This window comes from Rattus norvegicus, chromosome 1 (assembly GCF_036323735.1).
Source record: "Rattus norvegicus strain BN/NHsdMcwi chromosome 1, GRCr8, whole genome shotgun sequence".
Lineage (NCBI taxonomy): Eukaryota > Metazoa > Chordata > Mammalia > Rodentia > Muridae > Rattus > Rattus norvegicus.
The window spans coordinates 190,353,216-190,380,482 of NC_086019.1; the positions used below are offsets into that span (position 1 = coordinate 190,353,216).

At 50.6% G+C, this 27,267-nt stretch overlaps 2 protein-coding genes and 1 long non-coding RNA gene across 9 annotated transcripts; all 3 read right to left on the minus strand.

Annotated features, from left to right (window-relative positions):
• Positions 1-1,299: 1,299 nt before the first annotated feature.
• Positions 1,300-3,288, minus strand: LOC134483833 (uncharacterized). The gene is made up of 2 exons (XR_010060917.1): positions 2,429-3,288; positions 1,300-1,737 (listed from the first exon to the last, which is right to left on the minus strand). It is a non-coding gene; the product is annotated as an uncharacterized LOC134483833 (long non-coding RNA).
• A 10,607-nt stretch (positions 3,289-13,895) lies between these two features.
• Lat (linker for activation of T cells) lies at positions 13,896-19,300 on the minus strand. 2 transcript variants are annotated; one of them, NM_030853.1, is made up of 12 exons: positions 18,584-18,921; positions 18,384-18,411; positions 18,239-18,273; positions 17,920-18,007; positions 17,718-17,782; positions 17,605-17,634; positions 17,465-17,525; positions 17,302-17,396; positions 14,610-14,672; positions 14,451-14,513; positions 14,268-14,369; positions 13,896-14,115 (listed from the first exon to the last, which is right to left on the minus strand). In NM_030853.1, exons 1-11 carry the CDS (start codon positions 18,684-18,686, stop codon positions 14,275-14,277), a joined length of 726 nt encoding a protein of 241 aa, NP_110480.1. In that variant the 5' UTR covers positions 18,687-18,921; the 3' UTR covers positions 13,896-14,115; positions 14,268-14,274. The 2 variants fall into 2 exon arrangements, with proteins under 2 accessions (NP_110480.1, XP_063131113.1); XM_063275043.1 differs by lacking the exon at positions 17,605-17,634 and having other exon boundaries at positions 13,899-14,115; positions 18,584-19,300.
• A 147-nt stretch (positions 19,301-19,447) lies between these two features.
• Spns1 (SPNS lysolipid transporter 1, lysophospholipid) lies at positions 19,448-26,977 on the minus strand. Of its 6 annotated transcripts, XM_017589399.3 has the most exons (13): positions 26,641-26,776; positions 26,141-26,537; positions 25,978-26,043; positions 24,397-24,533; positions 23,284-23,435; positions 23,136-23,202; positions 22,197-22,342; positions 21,800-21,955; positions 21,346-21,535; positions 20,938-21,003; positions 20,597-20,695; positions 20,134-20,305; positions 19,448-19,794 (listed from the first exon to the last, which is right to left on the minus strand). In XM_017589399.3, the coding sequence occupies exons 2-13, from the start codon at positions 26,379-26,381 to the stop codon at positions 19,700-19,702; spliced, it is 1,587 nt and encodes a 528-aa protein (XP_017444888.1). In that variant the 5' UTR covers positions 26,382-26,537; positions 26,641-26,776; the 3' UTR covers positions 19,448-19,699. The 6 variants fall into 6 exon arrangements, with proteins under 6 accessions (XP_017444888.1, NP_001034297.2, XP_063123763.1 ...); NM_001039208.2 differs by having other exon boundaries at positions 26,141-26,727; XM_063267693.1 differs by lacking the exon at positions 24,397-24,533 and having other exon boundaries at positions 23,284-23,335; positions 26,141-26,977.
• Positions 26,978-27,267: the final 290 nt, after the last annotated feature.

A 27,267-nucleotide genomic window follows, 5' to 3' on the forward strand; every position in this document is an offset into this window, starting at 1 on the left:
AAAAGAAAAAAGAAAAAAAAAAGGTGAACACTGGGTGGTGGTTAAGCATACCTTTAATCCCAGTACTTGGAAGGCAAAAGCAGGAGATCACTGTGAGTTTGAGGCCATCCTGGTCTACAAATCAAGTTCCAGGACAGTCAAAGTTACACAGAGAAACTGTCTTGAAAAAGCGGGGGGGGGGGGGGGGGGGGAGCTGGAGAGATGGCTGAGTGGTTAAGAACACTGGCTGTCTTTCCAGAGGTCCTGAGTTCAATTCCCAGCAACCACATGGTGGCTCACAACCATCTGTGATGGGATCTGATGCCCTCTTCTGGTGTACACATGTACATGCAGACAGAACACTCAAAAACAAACAAACAAAACAAAAAGCACAGCACTCATACACATAAAATAAATAAATCCTAAAGAAAAAGTGAGCACCATAGTCCATCCACAGACGGAGCCAACAGCTAAGTGAGTCACAAGAACCACTGTTGTCCTCAAGGGGACAAAGGGGCAGCACGTTGGGACAGTGCGTGTTGGGACAGTGAGTGTTGGGACAGCGTGTGTTGGGACAGCGTGTGTTGGGACAGCGTGTGTTGGGACAGTGCGTGTTGGGACAGCGCGTGTTGGGACAGTGCGTGTTGGGACAGCGTGTGTTGGGACAGCGCGTGTTGGGACAGTGAGTGTTGGGACAGCGTGTGTTGGGACAGCGTGTGTTGGGACAGCGTGTGTTGGGACAGTGCGTGTTGGGACAGAGAGTGTTGGGACAGCGTGTGTTGGGACAGCGTGTGTTGGGACAGAGAGTGTTGGGACAGAGAGTGTTGGGACAGCGAGTGTTGGGACAGCGAGTGTTGGGACAGTGTGTGTTTGGGACAGTGCGTGTTGGGACAGTGCGTGTTGGGACAGTGCGTGTTGGGACAGTGTGGTCTTGGACAGAAGCATCAAATTATAAGGAATGGTGTCAATTTAAAATCAGTTTGTTTCTGATTTACGAAGTTTGCCCCAGGTAACTTGGAATGACAGAGTGGCAGAGGAGGAGGTAATGAGTAAAGAATGCCAGATCCAAGCGGTGCAGAATTATAGCATTTGCGTCAGAACGAAGGGTAAGGAATGAGCCTACGTGTGCATTCCCTTCTATAGTAACGGAAAAAGTCGTTTGTCATTTTGTCTTATTATTGTATAAAACGGGATTTATGTACGCTAGGCTGAGCTCAAACTTGTAATTTTCCTGCCTCAGCATGCTGAATATTGAGATTACAGGCATAAGCCAACATACCTGGATTATTATAAATCATTTAAAATGTAAATTATTGTGGATTTTGTTATTATTTACTCATTTATTGAAAAAGGGCATGTATTCACACATGCCACAGCGGCAATATGGATGTCAAAGGTCAGTTTGCTGGAGCTGAGGCTGTCCTTCCATGTGGAACTCCGGCCATCCGACATGGCAGCGAGCGGGCGCCTTTGCCCAGTGAGCCAGCTCACAAACACTTGATGGTTGATAACCTGTGCTTAGGATAGGATTTGGTTGTTGGGACGGAAGGAGAGGAAGATTCTTTTCCATGGATAGCTGTCCCTCAGAATCGATCCTGGGTTCTGATTCCAGGACCCAGAAGATTCCAACGTCTTTGGTGTAAAGAGGCCTGGTGTTTGCATGTAGCCTGGGACGTCTTCCCCTGTGCTTTAAGTTAACTCTGGAATATTTGGAGCACCTCCTTGTCGTGGTGAATCTTCACAGCCAATCTGATGGGCCTAGAATCACCATAAAAAACAAGCACACTGTCTGTGAGGCTTTTTCTAGAGAGGTTTAAGAGAGCAGGGAAGGGAAGCAGATCCTGAATGTGGATGGCAGCGTCCTCTCAGCTGAAGTCCGACACGGAATAAAAGAAGAAAGTGAGCGGCACCCCAGCCTTCATCCTGCTCTGCTTTCTGACTGTGGACACCACGTGAGCAGCCTCACTCTCCCACTACCATGATTCAGCCCCATGAAAGGCTCACGATCAAACTGTAACCAACAGAAGCCCTTCCTTCCTGAAGTTGCTTTTGCCAGGTATTTTTGTCACCACAAGGAGAGAAGGTAACTAATGCGTTCTTACAGTGAAATGGCCTTACTGAGTCGTACTGTTTAAATAACGACGAGAAGGACTGTGCATGCTCAGTACAGAAGACCCGTCTCCAAATTCTTCTCTTTGTGTAGCTGGACTGGAATTCATGTAGAGCAGGCTAGCCTTGAACTCACAGAGATGAGCCCGCCTCTACCTCATGAGTGGTGGGATTAAAAATCAGACATTTTTAATTCGAGGCTGGCTGTCCCCGGAGATGTCTGATTCGTGGATAGAGAGTACCCTTTGACACCTTTGGGATTCTGAGACACAGCAGTGCATGGCCTGACTTATAAAAACATTGTTTTAATTACAAATAAAACAAGCGAGAGCATACACACCCGAAGCGGCAGGCCTCTGTGAGCTGGTCTGCATCTGAGTGAGGCAGCAGTGAAAAGGCCCATGAAGCCATCTGTGCTCAGAATGGCAGCCACAGCAGGCAGCCTGTGGTTGCCTTCTCTTTGGCCTGAGTGCTTCCTCCTTAGTTACAGAATTCTGTTTGTATTTGAGGTTGCTATGGGGCCAGATTCAAAAGTACAATTCCAAGTATCTTTACATTGATAAGTAGCCTTGACCTCAGCTGTGACCTCCCTGAATGGAGAGTCTTCATATTTCTCTAACAAGCCTCAAGCTGGTGGGAAGGCTGTCGGTTGGCCCCCTTCCCCTTTTCTTTCTCACCCATTCGCCATCAGCTTGTCACTCTGAGGTGGAGCTAAAAACAAGGATGAAGCAATAAAGCTGTTTTCATTTGGCCAAGGAATGTAATGTACTATTTCGTTTCTGCCTCTGTGGTGAGATCGCTTGCCTCCACTCGTATTTAATGGTAAGGCCGGGGTGTCACTTGTAGAAGAGCAAACGCCTTGCAAGTGAGAAGACCTGACTTCTATACCCAGAAGCACAAGAAAAAGCTGATAGCAAGATAATGCACTATAGTCAGACAGGACGCCGGCAGCAGACTCACAGCCCCAGCGCCCTGGAGACTGAGGCAGGAGGACCACAAGTTTGAGGTTAGATTGAACTACTTAGAGACTCTGTCTCAAACAATGAAAACATAGTAAACCCTTCTGGTGCCTATTTATGCGTGCCATAAATATATGCTTATGATTTGACAAATCGTACCTATTTTTTAAATCTTTAATTCATGCAGAAATTAGTTTTAAAAAATTAAAAGTGGGACTGGACAGAGAATTCTGCAGTTCAGAGCACCTGCTGCTCTCGCAGAGAACAGGAGTTGGGTTCCCAGCAGCCACCTCAGGTGTCTCACCTAGAATTCCAGCTCTTGCATCTTCTGGCTTCTCTTGGCAGGCACACATACGAATATAGACTCACGTACCGCAGACATTTAAAACAATTAAAACTCCATCAAAAAAAAAATCAAAGAATCCAGATTTTCTGCAGGGCAGGAATAAAAAGCTGTGAGATCATACATATGATACGTAGTTAATGTCATAAGTAAATAACTCTTATAAATCAACAATAAAAATGGCCCAGCTTTGAAAATAGGTAAAAGATTTGCAGACATATCTCTACAAAAACAAAGCAAAACAAAAAACAACAAATAGGGGTGGTTGGGGATTTAGCTCAGTGGTAGAGCACTTGCCTAGCAAGCTCAAGGCCCTGGGTTCGGTCCCCAGCTCTGAAAAAACAAACAAACAAACAAACAAAACCAACAAATAGAAAAAAGAGAGAGACAAAACAAACAAACAAACAAACAAACAAACAAACAAAAAACACCTCGAAAATGGCCAAGAAGAATGTAAAAGAAGCTTAACTTTACTATCTCTCAGGAAATGCAAATCCAAACCAAAGTGAAGACTCCAACCCAAATCTACCAGGACAGCTGTCAGCCACCAACAAAACTGCAAGGTAGGACAGCAGGAGAAAGCACACGTTCACAGGTTGACACCCAAGTTTGAGCCCCAGGAAAGTGGAGATCCCAACAGACTGAGGCAGGAGGTCAGAGGTCTAGGCCAGTTTAAACTAGTTCTGAATTAGGGTGGCCTGACAAAGGCTCCGTCTGAAAAGAGAAGAAAAAAAGAAAGAAAGGAAAGGGCGGGCAATGGGGGTGGAGCGGGAGAAACCAGTGTCAGCCAGATGTGGAGGAGAAACTGGAAGTTGTATGTGCTGTTGATGAGAACGCAGAGCAGTGTGGGCACCATGGAAACCGCATGGCCTGACCTGAAAGAATTCAACACATGCGGTCTGTCAACTCTTTCTGGGAATATGTATAAAAAAATTAAAGACAAGGCTTCAGAGAGGTGGGTACTCGCTCATGAAGACAACAGTATCACTCACACAAGAGCAACACCACCTCTGAGTCTCGGAAGGATACGAGACATGTGGTCTGTCCGTGAAGCATGGTGTTATTTAGCCTCTGGAAGGGAACCCTGAGCAAGATGGCCTGTGACTCAGGAGGCTGAGGCTGAGGCAGGAGGATCACTTGAGCCCAGATCAAGACCAGCCTGGACTACATCATCATCATCATCATAATCTCCCTCTCCCTCTCCCCCTCTCTCTCAAAAAGAAGAAATCTTCATACATGCTATAACATGGGTGAATCTTAAGGACATTATTATGTTAAGTGAGTGAATCCAGTCACAAGGCAGACCAGAGAGGGGAACTAGAATGCCAGGTGCTTACGGTAGTGGAGGGGGGAAGTGGGACATTGTTTAAACGTACAGAGTTTTCATTTTACAAGATGAAAGAATTCTGGAGATCTGTCTGTCCCTTGGCAACACAAACATATGAACTGAATTCCTGTGCGGCTGACATGGTAATTTATGTTCTGTGGGAGTTTTTTACTACAGTTTTTAATAACTAAGCACATCTCTCGTCTCCCACTTTCACTCTGCTTCACAAAGTGCCTCCCCAGTCGGGCCCACACTGTCTCGTTAGAGCAGGAAGGCTGTGGAGCTCAGGCGCCTGGCTTTTTTTTTCTTTCTTTTTTTTTTTTTTTTTTTTTTTTTTTGGTTCTTTTTTTTCCGGAGCTGGGGACCGAACCCAGGGCCTTGCGCTTCCTAGGTAAGCGCTCTACCACTGAGCTAAATCCCCAGCCCCTTTCTTTTTTCTTTTTTAAAATGATTTTTTCTTTTTAGTTAATCTATAGGATTGTTTTGCCTGCGCTTACATCTGTGCACATGTGTGTCTGATACCCTCAGAAGCCAGAAGATGTCAGGATCCCCTGGAACTGGAGTCACAGATAGTTGTAAGCCACCACGTGGGTGCTGGGAACTGAACCCAGGTCGGGATAAGAGCAGCGTGGCTTAACTACCAAGCCATGGCTCCAGCACTCACTAATCTGCCAGTTTTTAAACGCAGTTTGTTTGCTTTGACAGTGATGCCTGATTGAACAAAGGGCTCTGGTATGCCAGGCAAGAGCTATGTGACTCCGGCTCTATTGGAACGGAAGCAGCCTAAGCCCGAACTCATTTCTCCAGCGCTATTGGCTGCACCAAGCTCTATGTGAACCCCACGGTGACACTGGAGAGCAGGCAGTACACAGTTTAGAAAGGGACAGATTCGAGGGATCAACGGCGTCACTGTTAGGGGTCGAGGGGTGGAGCTCAGACGCAAAGCATGTCCTTAGCACGTCAAGGCCCAGAGCCCATCCCTGACACTGGAAGAGTAAAAAGATTACCATGATGAAGGCAGTCCCCATAGTTGTCACCGGAAACACGGGGAGAAGGAAGGGATTGCATGAAGGGAGAATTTCAGCCCAGATCCATGTGACAGAAGAAGGCCATAGGTAGCATCAGACAGAAAGCAGCAAGTGAAAAGGCCCAGAAGCAGAAAGATGCTCCTGAGCCAACAGAATCTGGGAGGCAGCAAGAGTGATTTGGGGAACAAGCAAGCGGGAGGCATTACCGGCACCCCATATGCACAATCCGATAAAAAGCCATCTATTGGCCACTATGAAGGAGTCCGGTAGGATTATGAGTTTCAGGCCCACACATTGAGATTCTGGATGGGGGTGTGGGGCAGGTTGGGGTGGAGCCCAAATATATTACTATGACAAGAAAATTAATTATATCGACCAGCCGTTTGGTTCTGGATAGAAACTGGGCAGTCACTACAAGCCTCACAAAGCCCCACCTTTGCCTCAACATCCTCTGGATCCAGAGTTGAAAGACCCCGGTCCACTCTGACTTCCTTCACCCTGCGCACTGTGTGCATGCGCTGAAGCCCAGAATGGGGGTGGGAAGCAAGACCGGGGCAGATCATCTGGAGAGTGGTGGGAAGTCTGGGGGAATGGCTTCTGTGGGACAATCCCCATTTGTGTGTAGGGCTGGAGAAATCTAGGCCCCACTCACCCTAAAGGGTCAGTCATGCTCCCTGACCCTGAAGTAGCCTTGGGAGTAGGATTTAGTCTGACTCAAAGGATTAGTATAGGTCATCAGAGGGAGACAGGAGCTATAAAGTGTGTCACCCCTGCCTCCTCATTGACTGCTTGCTCTTCTCCCATGATGCCCAGCATAGCCATCCCTCCAGTGTTTCTCTGGCTTTAAATAACTTCAGCTGGGGGCTGGAGAGATAGCTCAGCGGTTAAGAGCACTGACTGCTCTTCCAGAGGTTCTGAGTTCAAATCCCAGCAACCACATGTGGCTCACAACCATCTGTAATGGGATCTGATGCCCTCTGGTATGTCTGAAGACAGCTACAGTGTACTCATATATAATAAGTAAATTAAAAAAAAAAAAAAAAAAACTCCAGCTGGTTTCTGCAGATTCCACCAGGAACTTGGAGGACTTGGATAGTCTTCCAGGATACTTCAACATTTGGACACTCTATACTGATAGGTTATTTCCCTGACGGTGAAATGAGCCAGTTCAAGAAAGATTAGATTGGATTAAAGGCAGATTTATTGGGAAACTTCTCTAGGGCCAGTGAACTTGCCCCATGGATTAAGGTCAGGGGAGTTGCCATGGAGATGGTGTGGAGAGAAAAAAAGAGAACAGCCTCAAGAGAAAAGAGGAGAGAGAGAGAGAGATGAGAGGCCAAGATGTCTGGATTATATAGGAAGGAGCCTCTGGGGGAAGGCAGCCCAACCCCTGGGCTGGAAAGTTCAGGGCTGGGTGTCAGCTGGGATCTGCTTGTCTCTGTCTCCCAAGAGCTAGGGTTAAAGACCCATGCTACCATGCCCAACAATATATTTTTTACACTTTTTTTTTTTTACTTTTTAAAAAAAATTATAGCATGATCCTGTCTGAACAAACAAGCAAAATGAACAGGCTTATAGCCAATCCAGACTTTGGCAAAGACCAGCTTAATCAGACTAGGGTCCTGTCAGGAGGACTCAAATTCTCTGTACCTCAGTTTCCACACTTACAAAATAGAGTTACTAAGGGTACCTACCTCACAGGGTTGTAAAATGAAAGTAGTGGGACATGTCACAAAGTGCCACCAAATAAGTGCCCCACAGTAAGAGCAAGGGCACCCCACCTCTCTCATCCCAGGAGCCTCTCTTCTGACCCCTGCCAGTCCTGGCTGACTAACCCCCACCACCACACCCCGAGTGTCAGAAGATCCACCACGTGCTCTCTCCTACTACCCTCAACTGTTCCAGTCTGGCCCTTAACACACATAGACTGGTGAGGGAGGTGGGTTCCATGGGCCCCATCCACAGAGAGATCCTTCTGCAGAGGAGGCTGGTGGCAAGACCCTGAGCCTGCCTGCCTTTGCACAGGGTTAAAAGATGCTGGAATCCTGCCCCTCCCCCCCAAGGCACTATCTCCAGGCAGCAGCAGCTGAGCCTCCTGGTATCTCTCTGATCCCCCAGATTTCCGGTTCCCCAAAGACAACTCAGGATGTGGGGAAGGAGGGGCAGGGAGAGGAGGAGGAGACAGAGAGAGAGAGAGAGAGAGAGAGAGAGAGAGAGAGAGAGAGAGAGGAGAGAGGGAGGGGGGACGGCAGAGGGAGAGGGCAGAGTCAGACACAGAGAAAAAAGAGGGAATGACAGATACCAAAAGGGCAATAACAGACACAAGAGAGAAAATGCTTCCAAGATAGAAGCAGACAGACAGAAAGACAGAGAGAAACAGAGGCAAACATACAAAAAAGAGACAACAGGTATGGTTAAAAAAATAAATAAAAAAAAAAAAAAAAAAACCCTGCAGGAGGATCAAAAGTTCAGGGTTACCAGTTGCGGTGGTTGACTTTAATACCAGCACTAGGGGCAGAAACAGGTAGATCTCTATGGGTTCAAAGCCACCCTGGTCAACAGCAAAAATCAAGGTCATCCTCAAGTACATAGCAAAGTTAAGGACTAGCCTGGGCTACATTAGAATGTCTCAAAAAAAAAAAAAGATAGAGTCAGAAAGGTGACACACTTACAAAGGGAGACAGAGGCAGAGGCGTGGACATTGAGAATGAGATAAAACCGAAAGCAGTCTGTGGGAGAGGGAAGGGAGAGAGCTTGGGGTGTGGGGTGTTGCAGGGACCCAGAAAGAGAGAAAATTAGTAAGCTTGTGAGCCTGGTGGGAGAGGGTGAGAAGTGCTTAGCGCCTACAGGTATGCAAGGGGGAGGAGGGGCTGGCTAGAGGTTCAGCAAGAGGGCAACGGGGCATGGCCAACTTCTTCCTCAAGGCACTCTAGGCTCACCAGACCCCCAGAATACTGATGCTCTAAGTCCCCACCCCACTGAGCTCACAAAGCTGTGTCCTATATAATAATCGCCAGTGGGAAGTCCTGTGGGGGCGGTCCAGAGGGAGAGGGTCCCGGGAGCCACTCCAAAGGACAAACTAACAAGAGTGTGTGGTGGGTGAGAAGGAAAAGTCAAAGCAAGACTGGCCCCGAACTACTCCTGCAGGGAGAACCACAATCCTGACTATGCCTGGCTGAGCCTGACCACCTACCCTCTCTGAGCCTCGGTTTCCTCATGTGACAAACGGTAGCATAGCGAAGCCACCCGAACAGATTATACACAAAGCATGGGGCGCTGCACACGATGCACTGCAGGTGCCTGAACCCAGGGTCCCTGCTGTGTGCAGCTGATGCTCCGACGGCATCCTGTCTTTGTGAGTCAGGACATTTTCATTTACAAACAGCAGACAGGCTGAAGCCCATCTAGACCAAAGAAGGATGCCGGAGAGCCATGTCCCGCAGCAGTAATTTCATGGGTTGACCTGACCTCTTCCTCGGGCGGCTCCAGGCCTCAGTGTACTTCTCAGAAACCTGCCTCCCTCACCTCCCCATGCTGCCTTCTCTGCGGCCTATGACCTCGCGATGATCCCAGAAGCTGCAGGCCTTGTGCTGTTGGGCCATCTCAGGGAGAGTGTCTTCCCGTGTAAAAGGAGAATTTGCTGACTATGGACTTTGCTTTGCCGTGTTCTCATCTTTGCCAACATCTAACAGTACACAGCCCCCTTTCCTCTACCTCTCAGTAAACTGCGCTCCTGTTAATAATTCTGAAATTAGCTGTGTGACCTTAAGAAAATCATTTAACGCCCTGGACCTGTTTCCTTGTCTACAGAGTGGACCTTCTGCGCATGGATCGTGAGTGGTTCGGTAAGTGTATCTCACACACCTCAGAGGACAGTACCTGGTTTTCCTCAGGTACCTCTCACTTGCATCTCCTTAGCTTTCGGATTAGGATATTTAACATGCGCAGGACTAGCTGGTCTGTATGAGTACTATCGGCCAGTGATTGGCTCACTGGGGTCACGTGTCCCAATCTAGCCCAATCAGAATAATTTTAGTGCTTTTGCTGGAGAGACTGGGGTACATACAGTTCATGGGATCCCGAAAAGATGTGGTCCCTAGAGCAGCCGGCACCATGGCATACCCACGCAGGGGAAAGCCGTGTGATAGATCAATAGAGAAGAAAGAGCTGAGAGCCGGGAAATGACTGAGTGGGTACACGGCTTGCTGTAAACACGAGGGCCTAAGTTCAGATCCCAACACATACGTAAAAATCCACGCTTGGTGGCGAACTGGGAGGGAAGATATACACACCGTCCTCAGGGTGTGCTCCACACACATCCAGGACCCTTACAGGCCCGAGGACAGCGCCCACCATAGTTGCTGGTCTTCACCATGCACCCTCAGGTGACTGCTCTTCCTGTCTAGTCACATGTGCCCTCCTCCCCTACGGTATATTCTGAGACCAGATTTCCCACATGAAACCCTTATCCCAGGGCCTCCTCTCAGATCTGCCTCTGAAAGAAAGGAAATCCAGAAAACCATCTCCACTTATGGTTTTTAGAAGCAAAGAGCTGTCTTCCCCAAACGCGATTGTGGAAACCGTTCTCATTTGCTATTGAACAGCTCTCATCTATAGCCATTTCCCCACCGGCCAGCCCAGCCTAGGAGGCAGACCACTCTTCTGTCCTACCTGCTTCAAAAATGGAGGGAACAAAAACACCCTCCTACTGGAGCTAAGAATCATGAATGGAAAACGCTGGTTGATTCTTGGATGTCCCTCAACGTCCTCAGCCACCAAGGCAATGATCACCGAGACTGTCCTGTGCCTCCCAGCCACAGCCATGTGGCCCCTGCATTGTGTGGCCCTTTCTTTGCTAGCCCACAGCTTCCTCATGCTCTCCCATCTCTAGGCCATCCGCCTCCCCTAGCTAGTCTCCACAATTAATGGAGAGATAGTTGCTAAAATGCAAACTTGCCCTTGGGCTCCATAGCCTTCATTTCCACCGCCCAGGGTCTCAGAACAAAGCCTTCAGCTTGCAAAGCCCCTGTCTGTTCCCTGGAGTCCATGCCTTCTCCAGTGTCATAGCATGGTCTTTTGTTAGTTCCTCAAGCTCACCTCAGGTCTTTAGTATATGTTGTCCCTAAAGGCTGGAGCATCTCAAGCAATTCATCCAATTGTCACAAACCAACCAGTGACACTCTCCCACGGCTGCTTAAGCCACGTGCTTGTGCCCTCTCGTTCCTTCCTGGTCCTTGATCTTGCTTTGTGTTTGATGATTTGGTTTGTTTGTTCAGACAAGGTCTTATGTAGCACTGGCTGACCTGGGATTTGATACATAGACCAAGCTAGCCTTGAACTTACAGAGATCTGCCTGCCTCTGCCTCCCAAACGCTGGGGCTAAAGATGCGAACCACCATGCCCTGGGCCCTTGGTCTTAATTATTACAAGACCACTCAGATCTGAAAACACTTCAAGAATACTTATCAAACACTTGTGGAGCCCTCCCCCATTACTGAGGCTGTGGTGGAGACTGAACTCAGGACTTCCCACATGTACAAGTTCCCTGCCACTGACTACCCCAGGTCCAAACTGCACAGTCTGCTGAGGCTTTTGTTGACCTCCAATCTCATTTCTCTCCACGCAGCTAAGTTAACACTGTCCCAAATATGGTGATCTGCACCCCACCCCCACCTCCCTTGCTACACTACGCACGTGTGTCTCTGAGCCACACACACAGAGAACAGCCCTAATCCAAACACCTGAACTCCCGAGAAACTCCAGAATGATTAAAGCTTCTTTTGTATAATGTACATATGAAACACAAGAATTCACGTTTACATTTGGACCCCATTCCCAAGATAGCCAAACATTCCAAATTAAAAAAAAAAAAATCCAAGCAGAGGCAGGCAGTTCTGTCTGATGAATTCAGGGCCAGCCTGGTCTACAGATGGAGTTCCTGAGCGGCCAGCGCTAAACAGTGAGACCTTGTCTAAACAAATCCAAGTGAGCGTGGATTTGCTTGTAGCAAAGGAGCAACAGCCCATCCTACATCTTTAGCTGCCTGCACATGGCTTCCATTGCTGTCCCCTGCACACATGTTCTGTCAGCGATGTCCTTCCTGTTGATGGGTCAGACTCATTCTGCTGCTGGCACCCACCAGTACAGCATCCCACCCATTCATAAGGAATGGGTCCTCCACTGTTTGCTGCTGTGGCCGCTGAAATGCTGCCTGCAGAGCTGTGCCTGAGCATCCACCAAGTTGGCCAAGTCCCATCCAGCCAATGCACTAAGCAGAGGGCCTGCCTGACTTCAGCTGTACCACTTGTTGCTAGACTGTTCCACAAGGCTTTTCTGCGAGTTTGCTCTTGCTAGTAAACTGCTGTTGGCTCCTCTGCCTATTCATCCTCCTGCCTCAGCAACCCAGATAAATGGATTTAAGCTCATCAACTTACGCCAAGACTTCCTAAACCCTCCCTCTTCAATCTGCTGCAGCTGGCTGTCTAAAGGGCTTCCCCATCTCCTGTTGTTGGCACTTTGCAAAATAAACAGAGCAAAGAGGCTACCAAGAAGTGTGACTCTGGAGGCCCAGATCTAATCATAGATCATTTCTGGCTGTGCATTTTCAAGCACGTTATCTCACTTCTCTGGTTCGCTTACCTACAAAATGCCCTAAATGTCAATGGGGACACCATTGTGATTAAACGATGGGATTCAGTGGGTACCTTGGTGTTTAGATCACCTCTGCATCCAGAAAGAACCACTAACTCTGTGTATCCATTGGAGCAGCATTGACCACACAACACACACTCCAACTCAAACCAGTTGCTCACACGCTGTGATTTACTGACCCACATGACTGAGATGTAGAGGTTCATAAGTGAGTAGATTCAGGAAAACATCCATGTCTAAGCCACCCTTCCTCTCCACAGCTTCTCTCAGAGGCAGGGCATGCAAATGGGGTCTCCAGAACTACAGCTTCCAGCCCAGTTACAGCTAGGATCAAAAGGGGTCTCTTACAAAGACCCCAGGCTGACCCCACTGCCCAGTGAGCTGCAGTGAAATGTATCTGCAAAATCTGCAACTTGAACCATCGTGCAATGCAGGAAGAGGATCAGCTGACATCCCAGGACTGGGGCCTGTGCTGGTGCCTCTAAATCCACACAGAACTGGGAGAAGAGTGGGTCCTGAAGGAGACCAAGAGAAAACTCTCAGAACCCAGGTGAGGGAGCCAGCCCAGTGGACAACCACTCATCAGACCGTTGCCCACTTCCAGACCTAGTAAACTGATGCAGCAGTGAGGCCTGCGGGCACGCTACCACGGCGGGACTGAAACTTGATGGCAGTACCTACTGCAGTTGCCTTGGCCACTTTGGTAAAAGATAGGTTTCCACTATGTGTGTCAGGCTGGCTTTGAACTCTTAGGCTCCAGGAATCCTCCCACCTCAACCCCTGGAGCAGCTGAGATTAACCAGTGGTCACTCCCGCGTCTGACCACTCCAGTTATTTCACTGAGAATCACACAAAAGGTAAGCACCAAAAGACCTGCTGAGGTGTTGTCAAGGCCAGTCCTTTGACTCGCAAGTGTTGGGAATAGGAGTTTTCAGGGTGGGCACGCTCCCACCCAGAGTACCCTTCTCTGCCACTGTCACTATGAACAGACGCACTTCCATGAACCTCTGAGGAGATACATCCTGAGCCCCAGAAGGGACAGCTTGGGTCATAGGTCTCACTCAGAACATGGCTGTGTCCAAGTCCTTGTCTGCTGTCACTTACAGTTCTTAATCAAGACTGTTGAGAAATTGGTAGGACCCCTGTAGAGGAGGGAGACCCACAGACAGAAAGACAGGGCCATCTGGATGCTCTGACTGCAGACTTGTATGTACACGTACACACACACACACCCCTAGACCCAAAGGTCACATGTATATACACATTCAACAAACATCCCACAAAGAAAAAGGTCGTCTTCAACCCATAGTTACCATCTCCCAGCCTTCCAGGACCCCAGAACTCACAGTGCTGCTGACAGCTGTGAATTATGGTTCGCACCTGTAATCCCAGCACTTGGGAGACAGAGGCAGGGTGATCACCCACAGGTTCGAGGCCAGCCTGATCAACATAGCAAGACCCATCCCAGTTAAGCAAAATAAATAAATAAAACAAAAGGGAGATTTTGGGCCACGTGGCCTTTATTCTATGACATAGTCCGGCTGGAACTAGATTCATTCTCAGGCTTCATCAGAAGGTGCAGAATACTGGGGACACAGACTGAGCTCCAAAGTCACAATAAGTTAGGGGAGATTCTCAGGCTGTAGGCAAGGCAGAGGTCAAATGGGACTCCCTTAGCGACACCCCCAGCAAGTCCAGTTCCAGGACTGATAGCTGCAGCTGAAACACAGCAGGGCAGGGGACACAGGGGGGACACAATCATGGACTCATGAAACCACTCGGGTATCCAGAGCCACAAAGTACGTGCCTAACCATTGGGGATGGCCAAGAAGAGAGGGCCCAGGGCAGGGGTGGAGACAGAGGCCACTCACCAGGCTTTCAGTTAAGTTCCTGCAGGTTCTCATAGTCAGGAGCTTCCTCTCCATCCACATCCTCCTCTTCTTCATCTTCCACCTCCTGGGAGGTCACAGAGGCTGAGAGGGAAAGGCAGAGGGAGACTGGTGTTCAGTCTGCAGGCCAAGCCAGCTCCTGCCCCCTTACACCTCGGTACTTACCCAGCTCAGCCCTGATCACTGGCTGTGCGTCCTGGGACACATTCACATACTCCCGGCTCCCATCTGTGGGGACAGATCAGCAGGGACAATGGAGTGAAGGGCAGGCCATGCACAGGGTGGGGAGAAGCTAAAGGCCGTGCATGGAGTGTGGTCACCTACCCAGAGATGCCTCTGCACTCTCCTCGCTCTCAGGGACATTCACGTAATCTTCACATGACTCCACTGGAGGACAGCCATTGCAATACAGTTACTAAAAGACACTCAGCCAGGCACTGGTCCCCAGAAACACCTCCTCCCCCAACTCAGACATCCAGGTCTCTACACACAACCTTCGCCCAAGGCAGTTTCACAATATAGAGAGAATGAATATTCAGGAAAAGCACGGGGAGAAGACTGGGCAGGGCAAGATCTACTGGACCAGTGCCTCTGGGGAAATGGAACAGAGGGGGTAGTGAGGATGGGGAACAGGGATCCAAGGAGCTCAGAGTACAGAATGCAGAGTGCTTGGTGATGTTGCTTGCTGATGTGTGAAGAGGTGGCCCATTTGGTCCAGTTGGCATCTCCTCTTCTCAGACCTGTCTGGCTTCTCAACATTACCAGCCACTGCCCTCACCGTACCTCCCAGGCCCACGAAGGTCACTCACAATGTTACATGGCTTTTTGCTTTCTGGCTTCATGGTTACCTGGTTTCTGTGCGAGCACGCGGACAAGCTGAGCTTCTGAGTCGAATAAACTGACTTGAACCCCAGCTCCAGCACTAAGCGACTATCTAACCTCAGACAGGTACCCTAAATGCTCTCTGGTTTCCTTGTCTGTAGAATGGAGTTCACAGCTATGTGCTACCATGTACCTATTGATAAACCTTGTGGCCCAGAAGGCTGAGGTAACTTGAGCTCAGGACTTAACGGACAGACTGCATCACAACAGCAAGAATGTATCAACTTAAACAACTAAACTCTAGAGAAGGGAGGGGCAGGAGGGGAAGGGGGTATAGTCAGCAGAGCACCCACAAACTGTGAGGTTTAATGAGTTGTACACACTACGAGGCCATAAGGTAGGTCCTCAGTTAACAGCAGTTCTCTTAGTATCTCTGTGTGAGTTATGCACACACTCGGGAACACATAGAGGCTTTATCCACTCCACCATAGTTCTTTGAGACACAGTCTCTTGCTGAATTTAAAAAGAGTCATTTTGCCCCTAGCAATGATGCTTTTACCAGTATAAGTTTGCTGAATTGGCTCACTAAATCCCTAGCGTAAGCCAGCAGACATAACCAGGAAATGAGGAGTGAGAGCAGACGGATGGATGGAAGAGATCATTCAAACACTCGAGGGTTCAGGAGAGAAATGACAGATTAGAAATCTGGTTACAAATGGTGGTGGTGCACGTCTTTAATCCCAGCACTCAGGAGGCAGAGGCAGGTAGATCTGAGTTCAAAGACAGCCTGGTCTACAGAGTGAGTTTCAGGACAGCCAGGGACACCCAGAGAAACCCTATATGGGAGTGTGGGGGGACTATCAATAAAAACCAAATGGAAATACACCTATAATCTCAGAACTCAGAAGCCACAGGCAATTGGAACTCTATGAGGTAAAGGCCAGACTGGTCTACAAAGTGAGTTCCACAGCAGCCAGGGTTACACAGTGAGATTCTGTCAAAAACAAAAAACAAACAACAACAAAACCAGAGCCAGATTACAGACATGATAGTCTAGGGTAAATAGTCTAGGGTAAATGCAGAAGGTTGGGTGTTTCTGAATTAAAACTCCAAAATTCAGCATATTCCAAATCCAAAACCCTTTAAGTACTCGTGCATTACCACAAATGGAAAATTCCATGAAACTTTGATTTCATGCAAAAGATTTTCAAGACTGAGCATGGTAACCTACACCTTTAATTTGAGTTCGAGTCTACTTGGTCTACATATCAAGTTCCAGGACAGCCAGGACTAGACCATGAAGCCCGATGTCAATAAAACTAAGACAAAACAAAAACCTACCTTCAGACTTGGTATATATTATATAATGGTGTATATAAAACATAAGTGAATTAATCTCATGTTTAATCTTGAGTTTCATATTCAAAAGAATTTATTATATATTTATAAATATTTCTAAATCTGTATCGAAGTGTTTCAGGTAAAGGATACTCATGCTATGCAGAGACAAGAGGGTAGAAAACTGAAGATCACCAGACCTTGAGGAAAGTTCAGGGAAGGAGAAAGACCAAAGCAGAGAAAAGCGGTCCAAGAGAAACAAAGACCATGTGGGTACGCAGAAGACATCTTCAGTGAGAGGGGGTGAGAGACAGACAGATATGCAGAACGACAGAGACAGAGACAAGAGAGAGACACAGAGAGAAACAATCTGTAATCAAAGTTCTTACAGACACATTAGATGATATTGCTTCCAAGAAACAAGAACAGGGTACTATACAAAAAGAACTGAGGGGGGACTTTCAGATAAGAGAAATGGATTCTTTTATTTTCTTTTTGTTGATCGTAGTGCTGTTTTGGTTTCTGAAGAGAGGGTATCACTATGTAGCCCAGGCTAACCTCCAACTCAACCCTCCTGCCATAGCCTCCTGATGCTGGGAATATAGGCATGCACCCCCACATCCAGCCGAGAAATGAAATTTCAATGGAAGGGTTCAAGAAGAGTCAGGAAATCTCTTGGACAACAGAGAGGAGGGAGCAAAGGTGAAAGGAAAAACAAGACAATGGAAGGTGGAGAGCAGGAAGCTGGACATCTGAAGGAGGAAATGGAAGAGCGGCAATCATTACAGAGACAGAGGGAGGGAAGGAGAGGCTGGCAGCACATGGCGGAAGGAGGTAGACAGAAAGCCTGACTCACTAGAGAAGGCACTGTCTCCAAGGTCAGGGTTGCTGGGCACCGGAGCAGAGGAGACAACAGGGACGGCAGCAGGACTACTGTCAGGCAGCACCACTCTGGAAGGAAGGAATGAGTTGATAAAGGGTACCCAACTTCCACGGCCACCTCCCACCTCCCCACTCACAGGTAGCCCTCAGGATAGTCATCTTCATCCTCATCTTCATCCACGTTCTTACGGGCTGGCTCTATGAGGAAGGGGAGTCAACATGACCTGGACAGCTCCAGCCTCCCCACCCCACCCACTACCCTAGACCCCAGACCCACCCTGGTTCTCGTAGCTCGCCACACTGTTGGCTTCAAAGAGAGAGGGAAAGGAAGACCGAGTCAGCTCAGGTTGCACTTCCTCCCCAACGCCCTCCTGTGCTCTACACCCTTACCATCATCTGAATTCTGCCGGGAAGATGGCATCCGATGGGAGCCCCCGAGGGGCTGTGGGGATCTCCTGGAAGCCAAAGGCCAGAGATTACATCTGGGTAGGCCTCTGGGAGCAAGAGGGGTTAAACCAGGAAAAAGTGCCTCCCCAACCTAGAAGGTGTGGAAGCACAGTAGATCCGAGGGAGGGAGTTGGGGGATACTCACGGAATGGGGAGCAGGTCTGGCTGCCTCAGGGGTGGGAAGGAAGTGACAAGAGGGTAGGAAGTAGCAGGTGTTCGGGGGACGGTTATTTCTGAGGACACAGAGCAAAGAAAGCTTGAAGGGATGATGCCAGACATCCCCCCACCCTCATCAAGGCCTCTAAGGACAGATGTACCCCTGAAAACCATGCCCTAGACAGACATTGGGGCTCCCACTTCCCCCTATCCCAAGCCAGGTAATAACCCTTCAGACAGCTAAAGATGAACAGGACAAAGGCACAATCTTAAGAAACCTCGAGGAAGGCCAGGGTCACGGAACTCACGAGGTGGTTTGATGAGGATGCTCCTTGGGTACAAACTGGCAAGAAAGAGATAGCCTGAGTACAAGGGCTTGGGCCTTGGGCCCCAGCCCCAAGTCCTTGATTGGAACAAAGGGAAGACACACAGGGCCATGGGTTTGCCACTCACCTCTCTGTGGAAGCACTGTCATAGGAGGCTAGAGGAGAGACAGCCAATGAGGCAGGATCAGGTACATTGGAACAAGACACGCAGGTCCCCCACCCCCACCCAGGACTGAAGTAGGGACAGTTGGAGGGTGAAGGGCCGGGGACGGCATGAGGATTCGATGGAGTGTCCAGCATCCCGTTTGCCCAAAGCTCCCCACTTACCTGGCAACTCACGGCAGCGCACGCATAGGGCAGCCAGGAGCATGACCACGAAGGGCAGCAGCAGGAGGCCCAGCTCCACAGGGCTCAAGGCGTCTGCTTCCATCTGCAGAGCACCTGCCCCAGGCCCTGCTGCACCGCAGCCCCTGGAGGGGTGTGGGACCAAGCGGGCCCCAGCCTGGGATCCAGCAGCCGGCAGCTGCGTCTGCTCTCTTGCTCGACTGAGTTGAGATTAGCGTTGGCTCCGGAAAGGTGTTAGTCCCGGAGCCAGCGCTGGGGCCTGTGCCCCAGCCACCAGCTGCACGATCCCTGTGCCCAGCTGTACCTGCCTTTCTTGCTCCCCGCCTGCCTCTCCTTCTCACCACCCGCGTGCGACAGGAAGCTGTGGTGAGGGCAGGAAATCATCAGGCTCCTCAGCCGGCTGAGCCTGCCCCCTGCCCACTCACCCCCACCCAGTTGTGGGAAGGGGGAGGAGGCAAAGGGACTGTGTGAAGGAAGGGTCTGAGGCTGCAGAATGAGGCAACCCCTCCACTAGGAAAGGAGACACGTGCCAACCAGGCCAGCTGTAGCCTCCTCAGGTGGGAGAACTGCAAGGAGGCTCTGCCAGGGCCTGTGTGGACCAAGGGTACCACTGCCCCCAGCTCCTAGGCTCACGTACTGGGAGAGCGACTTCCAGAGGACCACGGTGAGTCACGGTCACACCGAGCCAGCTCACTCAGAAAAGAGCAGCCCTCCTTCTAGATTACCAAGCCCAGAAGACAGGGACTTACCCACAGGGTGACCTGACAGCCCCTGGTGAATCCGGAGGCTACAGATATTTCCCTGAAGCCAGTGGCAGCCACAGAGAGACAAGCAGTCAGTCGGGAGTCTGATTACAAATTTTATTTACATCCGTTACAAATAGCACCAAACCCCTTGGGCTACCCTAGTAGAGAGGACAACCCCCATTTCTGGACACCCATCTCTTCCCTGGGCTGCCCATGTAGTGTCTGGGAGCTGGGATCTATCCCAGGGCTTCCTTCTTGGACCTGGGCCTGGTGAGGGCTTCTGCCTGGGAACCGTTTGGGGTGGGCCCAGGACCAGCTGTGACATCTATGGCTGGGCTCGAGCAACGGCTCCTCAGATGAGCACACTGGACACAGGGACTCGGGTAGAACGGCCTCGCTGAGGTACCACAATCTGGTCATCTGAGGGCTCGGTCTCATGCAACAGACCTTTGAGAAAGGGATCAGAGCCAAAGCCAGTAAGATAAGAGCCAGCAAGGGGACAGAGGACAAACAGGCAGAGGAATACAGACGAAACAGCAGTGAGGGCCCTCAGAACTGCACACAGGCAGAAAGTCCAATCCACTTTCTGATAGACTCAATGCTGAGCTGGATGAGCCAGGGAAGCTGGGCTCTTGCCCCTGGCAGGTAGCTGGTGGCATGAATGTATGGGACAGTCTGAGTGGAGGGAGAACCGTGGAACGTGTACTTGGAGGCTGACAGACAGGCAGATGGACAGACAGACAGATGGCACTGTGAAGGTAGACCCTGACAGTGGCCCTCACTGACCCTGCACGTGGAGTTGTGCCCGCCGGCGGTCATTCTCAATGAACATGGCGGTGCCCAGGAAGGCCGCGCCACCCAGGGCCCCGACGAAAGCACAGAGCATGAGAGAGAACTGCAGAGCCCGGAACTCGGACAGGAAGGAAGGGGGCCAGCTCCTTCGGAGGCGGTCAGAGATCTGCAGGGAGAGGAGAGTCAGAGACACGGGGATGTGGAGCCCTGACCAAGAAAATGAACAGAAGCTGGGAAGGGGAATGTTTGGGCCGTAGGGTGAGGCCTACAGCCTAATGGGCAAGCCTTCCTACAGCTTCTTCCCATCCACCAAAGGATTTAAGGGGAGATGTGCCACAGCCATCTATTGCCTAAACTGGGCCAGACTATCCCATCCACCCAGGCTCATGCCACCAGCCACCAGCCAGGGAGTACCAGGTCCCCCAACCATCCCATCCCAGCCAAGAACAGCACTTACTAGACCAATGAGGTAAGGGCTCCCCGCATCACCTAGCAAGTGGGACAGCACTATCTGGAAGGCCTCAGCTGTGGACCGTCGAGTTGGGATCACCACATACTGGGGAGGTGGGGATGGGGGTAGGGAAGAACTCAGTGAAAAGCCATGCCCACTATAGGTCCATGACAAATTTTCACTCGAGTTACAGGCAGGCAGACATGAGGTGGGCCAAGCCCAGAGGTCCCTCTGTGGCTGGACTCAAGTACACATAGGGCTGATGTCTGAAGATTAAACACTACCTCCTGACCCCGGCCCTGCTCCCGTCAGCCTCTGGACTAACCTCTATCTGCCCAGCTACTCACCAACAGGATGTCAGCCACAATGGCCCAGTTCATGGACAACAGGGTCTCCCCAATAAAGATAAAAATCTGGGTGGCACAAGTGGAAGAGATTCACATGACCAGGCCTATCCATTAACTCAGTCCCCATTGCACCCCACGAGGCAGGTGCTAGCCTCAGTACCACCTTACACCCGAGGAAACAGCAAGGTCATGCTCACTGGCCAGTATCACCCGGCTGGGAAGGCCCCGAGCTGAGATTTGAAAGGAGGTATTCCACCTCCAGTCTGCTCTCAACTACTCTGCTGGAAGGCCCTGCATATGAGTTGCCTGCTGGTGGTCATCCCCGGTGGACATGGTGGTGCCCCGAAAGCCGTGCCACCCTCCTGCCCCCATGTGAAGATACCTACCAGACCCCAGTATCCTACTCACATAGGTGGCCACGATGCTACCTCGGGCACAGGCCAGGGACAGGAAGAGGAAAGGCGAGGAACCCAGGAGGCCGGCTGCACACACCAGTGGGTCAGCCCGAGGGTTGAAGCGGCGAAGGCGGCGGCTGATTTCCACACCCAGGCCCACACCCAGGACTCCAGTCAGGCAAGTGATGAGTCCAAAGATGAGACTGGGTGGTAGGGGCACAAGAGCTATTCCTTCTGCAAGGCCCTCTGACCCAGAGAGGACAGTCCATCCCAACCGCCCTCACACCCAAATCCATCCAACGCAGAACCCCAGGCCCATGTGTTACCTCACCACATTGATCTTAGAAACTGAGACTCCCAAGAGTAGAGGTAGCTGGTAGAGTCTGAATTTGAACTTTCCTGGCCTGAGTGTGAATTCCCTTCACGCCCCACTACATGCAGTCACCCACCCAGCTCCTCACAAGTACCTGTCAGAGGAAGAGCATGAGTCTCCAGGGAGACAGGGAGGAGTCTCTCCCAGAACAACACGGGAGCGCAGCAGGAATGCTGGGGCCCAGAGAGCCAGGGAGCCCGTGACAAAGGCCACAGCGGTGAAGCCAAGGGAAGACAGGACGAAACTAGGACTGCAGATATTGAGAGGAAGTCAGACCCCGCAGCTATGTCCTCCTCTCTCTCCCTGGCTTAGTCTACTGTCAGACATTGGATATGATCTATTCATAGATGTCAGGCAAATGCCACAGCAAGCAACAGTGCCCGCATCTCTGGCCCTAAATACAAGGCCTCCTGGCAGGACACAACACTGGGACTGATTAGGACTCCAGCCCCCGCCGAGGCCTCAGAGGTGGAAGAAAGGGGTAAACTCACTTTCGTGCCAGTGCCTTCAGATCTGCCCACCAAGAGGTGGGGCTCAGGGGTGGTGAACCTGAGTGGCGTTCCACAGCTCCTCTCGGGGGCTCTTGTACCACCAGGAACAGCAGCAGGACGGCCAGCACGCCTAGACCTGGTGTCACCTGGGGAAAGTGCAAGCTTTGGAACACGGGTAGGGGTATACTGAACCTCTGGTGCTTTGGAGATCAAGGGGTAAAGGCAACTTAGCTACCAGAGACACTGGGGCTGAGGGCTTCAGAAGGTTTGCTACTGGGACACCCTGGTTTTATAAGCCCAACACTGTTTCTTCTTTGGTGACAGCACCCTGATTGTTTCAGGGACACCCCCCCACTCAAATTCTCTCACCTCACAGTTCAAATTGGATCTAAGACCTAACCAAAAGGAACGTTAAGCTCCTGCCCTCAGTAACTATGTAACAGGCACATGGCCCATGATCATCCAATCAGATATCATCTCATGACTATAGTTGCTCAGTTGAAAGGGATCGCTTTGGACTCCTAAGTGCATGAGAATAAAGTCAATGCAGGGCGGGGAAACTGAAATAAAAATGAGTGATTCCAGGGACGGCATGGAACTCCCAGGTCAGCATCACTCAGAGCTTTACAGTGGCTGCTGTCACCTCTGTCTCCCCGTTGAGGACCAGGCTTGCTACAGGCTCAGGGGAATGAGCACTGCCACCAAAAAGGACGTATATAAGATCAGTGAACTGGCTTGGTGAGTAAAAGGCCAAGCCAGAAGATCCAAGTTCAATCTCCAGGACCCTCAAGCCAAGGGAAAAATCAACTTCCCAAAGTTGACCATCAAGAGGGATGCTCACACAATTTTTTTAAAAAGAGAATTAAAAAAGGGAGTATCCACAGGTCAAAGGGAGCTCCTTAAGAATGCGGCTGCTCCCCACACTATAACCAAACTCACCCGTAAAGCCCAGTGCCAGTCTCCAGCCAAATCCTTCACTTTGGAGCCAGCAATGTAACCTAGACCGCTGTGGGAAGGAAGAGGGACGTGTGGTCGGTCAAACGCCCCAGCAAGCCCTTGCCCCACATCAGGACCACGGCCTGCTCACCTGCCCACAGGGATGGCAAAATAGAAGATGCTGAGCATCCGACTCCGCTGGTCTGCCACGAAGAGGTCGGCGATCAGGGTGGGCGCAATGGTGGAGTAACTGGCCTCCCCGACCCCCACCAGGCCCCGGGTCAGGAGGAGCAGCCAGAAATGCTGGGAAAGGAGACATGGGGGAGGTGGCACCCCACCCTGGAGCCAGCCTCCCAGGAGACCTCTCCAGCTAGCGCTAGAGAAACAGCAGAGGCAGTGAGGGAGGCCTGGGTTTAGAGTCACACAGACCTGGCTGGAATCCTGGCTCCATTTACTAGCTGTGACTTTGAGAAAATAGCTTAACCTCTCTGAGCCTCACTTTCCTCATCTGTAAAAGGGGAACAACAATCGTTTGTTCACAATGCTGTGAGGACTTTGCACTCAATAGGTGTAAAATAAGCCTACATTCCCTCCCACCTAAGACACCCCAGTGATGAATACTCAACTTAACTGGGGGTTATCTGCTTACCGAAGATACCTGGAGCTAAGGCCAGGCTACATGGTCGCCTGAGGGCACTAGGGCCTGGGGCTGAGGGCAGCACATAGGGGAAGGTTTCAAAATCACAAAAAAGCATTGGCCAGGGAAACTGCAACATATGGCATCATGTGTTTTCAGATTGTTTTTGGAAGGGAGAAGTGGGTCATTGTGTCAGAAGTTCCCCTGAGATCTAGCAAGGATGGGGCCAGAAAGGGAGCTACATGAAGCACCCAGGAGAACATTTGTCCACAGAGCGGACAGTGACAGGGGCAGCTGACCCCGGCTGCTCTCTCACCCACACTAGCACCGGGCTCAGGAGCAAGCCCAACACCGGGGAGGGAGAGGACAAATGGCCGTCTGCACAGAGGCCAGAGGTGAAGGGGAACCCTAGTGGTCAGGTGTGCAGTGAGAGAGTTAGGGGACAAGCCACGTGGTGAGTGGAAGAAGGCTCTAGAAGAAAAGGGAACAGGATGGATGGAGTGGGCAGGGTAACTCAGGCAATGGAAGATGGCACAGCAAGGAGGCTCCCCCACTTTCAATCCAAAATGACTCCAGAGAACAAAAGCAAGTACTGACGGGAAGTGGGGAGGGAGTTCAGGGCCTCACCTCTCTGGGGATGAAGGATGACCCCAGTGTCACCAGGGACCAGAAGGCAATGCCCCCGCACATGAGGTACTTTCGATTGTACCTGTCACCCAGGTAGCCAAACACTGGTGCCAACACCATGTAACTGGAAATGAACACTGGGGGGAAGCAGAGAGTCACAGCCCAGTCCAGGCCCCTCAGCAACCCCCAACACACACACACACACACACACACACACACACACACACACACACACTTCCAGTTAGAGAGCAGGGTACAAACTGCCTAACCAGAAATTCACCACCCTCCCCCTCCTCACTGATGTCACATCCCCAACCGAACCCTGCAGCCCACCAGGGCCAGAGGGATAATCCAGGCCCAGGGTCACAACTTTTCAAAACTTCTATTACAGAATGGATCATCCAGCTGAGGTCCCTCCCTTCTACCCAGCCTGAAACAAAATCCACCTTCCACACCACGTGTCTTATCTAACCCACCCCCTTCCTTTTCCCCTTCTCTGCATCTTCAAGGTAACTGCCCAGATCATATTAGGGTTCAGTACCCAACGTCCCAACTATCTGGAACATTTTCATTTCTCTCCTGAGCTTCACAAAAACCCAACTGCTTCAAATTCCAACTCAGATACAACCAGATTTTCACTTTCTTTTCCTTTCCTTCTGGGGGTGGGGAGAAGAGAAGGTCTCATTACGTAAAACTAACAATGGTCCTCCAACCTTTGCCTCCCAAGTGCTGGGATTAAAGGAATGTGCCACCACACCTGGCTCTATGCTTCTTTTACATAAGCCCCATCCACCTCAAAATTATCCCATTTTACACCCCCTCCCTGCCGAGGCACAGCAGCACGTCAGCCTCTGTGTGGGCCAGGACTGTGTCTCCTTTAACCCACAACCTAGCATCATACACGCACGCAATGCACACGTTGAATAAGAATAAATGGAACCTTCTAGAAAGATTTCTTTCTTCTCTAACTCAACACCCTCTTGACCCGTGACCTTGTTCTATTTTCTCCACATTTAAAGGCCTCCAGTTCCTCATTGGCCTGGAGTAGGGAAAACAAATACTTCAAGACTTGGCTTCAAATGTTCATTCACCCATCTACTTATGGGACCCTGGGCAAATCTTAACTCTTCTGATAAGAATACAGGCAGTTCCATGTAGTTCCATCGGTACAAATGGGAAAGACAACACTCTTCCCTGGCTGATAGAAGGATAGGCAAGAACGCCTCGCCAAAGTCCTTGTCGCCCAGTACCTCTGCTGTTGTTTACTGGCTCCCACTGTGTGCCACACAAGGCATTTCTCAGTCCTCACACCTGTCTAATTGGCCCATTTTATTATTAGCTTCATTCTACAGACCAGAAAGATGAGGCTTAGAAAAGGTGAGTGTGTTGCCTACCGACTCATAGTAATTAGCTGGCTCCTTCTGTGTGATGTCCCAGCTCAACTCGATAACCCTAGAGCAGCCAGGGCTATTACCTCCAAGAGCCCTGGTCAGCAGGGCCTCACTAGGCAAACCTACATGTATGTAGGCCTAGTTGAGGCAGCAAAGGAGGAGGGATTGTGTGAGCAGGAGCCTCACTCACCAGTCTGGATGAGGCCAGTACTACCATCTCCGATGTTAAAGAACTGCTCGATGTCTGTAAGAACCCCTGAAAAGAAAAAGCACAGGATGAGCGCGGAGAGGCAACCCCATCCTGGGGAACTCCTCCCTTGCCTATGTTCCTTTTTCGGAGCATCAGTGCCTACCAGCCACGGTGAAGCGATCCATGTAGTTCAGGAGGTTGATGTAGCACAGCACCACCACTATGAGGGTCGAATGGCCCCGAGATAAACCAGTGATGCGCTGTAGCCCCTCACAGTCTGGGACCTCGAGCTCCCCGGACTTGGGATTCCCCATGGGCCCTGGCAACCCCGGATGCCCAGGCGCTGGCCCGTCATCTGGGTCATCTGCTTGGCTGAGGAACGGCGCCGTGTCGGATCCGGCCATGGTCCCTGGGGAATCGCAACCGCCCACGCCTCGGCCCCACCTCCGACGGAAGGAGGTTGGAGAAAGGACTTCGAGGAGACTTGCCCACCGTCGCCTAGGAGCGTGCTCCGATGCACAGTGCACCACTGCGAAAAGCCCTGGGTTTCGTCATTCCCTCTGGTTCCGACAGAGGAGAGGACACGTGAGATGCAGGTGATGCTGGGACAGGAGCAGGAAGACCACGACCCAGCCCCTCTTCTCACGCTGACGCACTCCTCACCCCGGGAATGAGTGCGCCACACTCGCTGTTGCTCAGTCCAAAAGCAGCACTACAACTGCCGCCATGTTGCCCAAGAGCAGGTCATGTGACACCGGAGCCCTACTGGAGAAAGTCACCCGGTGCAAGGTTGAACACGTGACCTGCCACCGACTACGGAAGCCTCCAGGGTTTCTTGGGCTCCTGCGCTATGGTAACCCGACGCTCGTTCCTACTTCCACCAGCAGCCTCCAGGGGGCCTCGCAAATTGGCGAAGTCAAGCACCCTAGATACCCGTTTATCTAATTTCACGTCATCATATGAGCTAGAGGATTATTTGGAAATAATACATCTCTACAGATGCTAGTGAGTAGTTTCCTTTTCCTTCTTCAGTGACTGATGGCTTCATTGCTCAGTAATTGTTGGATAAATAGCGGTGAGCAGCTGCCTTCTTTTGTTTACCAACCACGAGCTTTCACTGTCGACTTTTAGATTGCTTTAGAGTCAGGTGTAGTAGCGCATGCCTTTAGTCCCAGGACTCAGAAGGCAGAGGGAAGGGGATCTTTGCAACTTCAAGGACAGCCTGGTTTACATAGCGAGTTCCAGGTCAGCCAGGGCTACATACAGAGACCCTGCTTCAAACAAAAGATG

Excerpts from the sequence above, each read along its gene's own strand:
- Lat (NM_030853.1), bottom strand. The coding sequence starts at position 18,686 with ATGGAAGCAGACGCCTTGAGCCCTGTGGAGCTGGGCCTCCTGCTGCTG. Across the intron at positions 18,008-18,238 it reads CATCCTCATCAAACCACCTC|AAATAACCGTCCCCCGAACA; the intron begins GTGAGTTCCGTG and ends CTGTGTCCTCAG. Across the intron at positions 14,673-17,301 it reads TGGAGACAGTGCCTTCTCTA|TGGAGTCATGTGAAGATTAC; the intron begins GTGAGTCAGGCT and ends GCTGTCCTCCAG.
- Spns1 (XM_017589399.3), bottom strand. The coding sequence starts at position 26,381 with ATGGCCGGATCCGACACGGCGCCGTTCCTCAGCCAAGCAGATGACCCA. Across the intron at positions 21,956-22,196 it reads CTGAAGGCACTGGCACGAAA|TCCTAGTTTCGTCCTGTCTT; the intron begins GTGAGTTTACCC and ends CAATATCTGCAG. Across the intron at positions 21,536-21,799 it reads TCATGCTCTTCCTCTGACAG|TCTCATCTTTGGACTCATCA; the intron begins GTACTTGTGAGG and ends CCTACCACCCAG.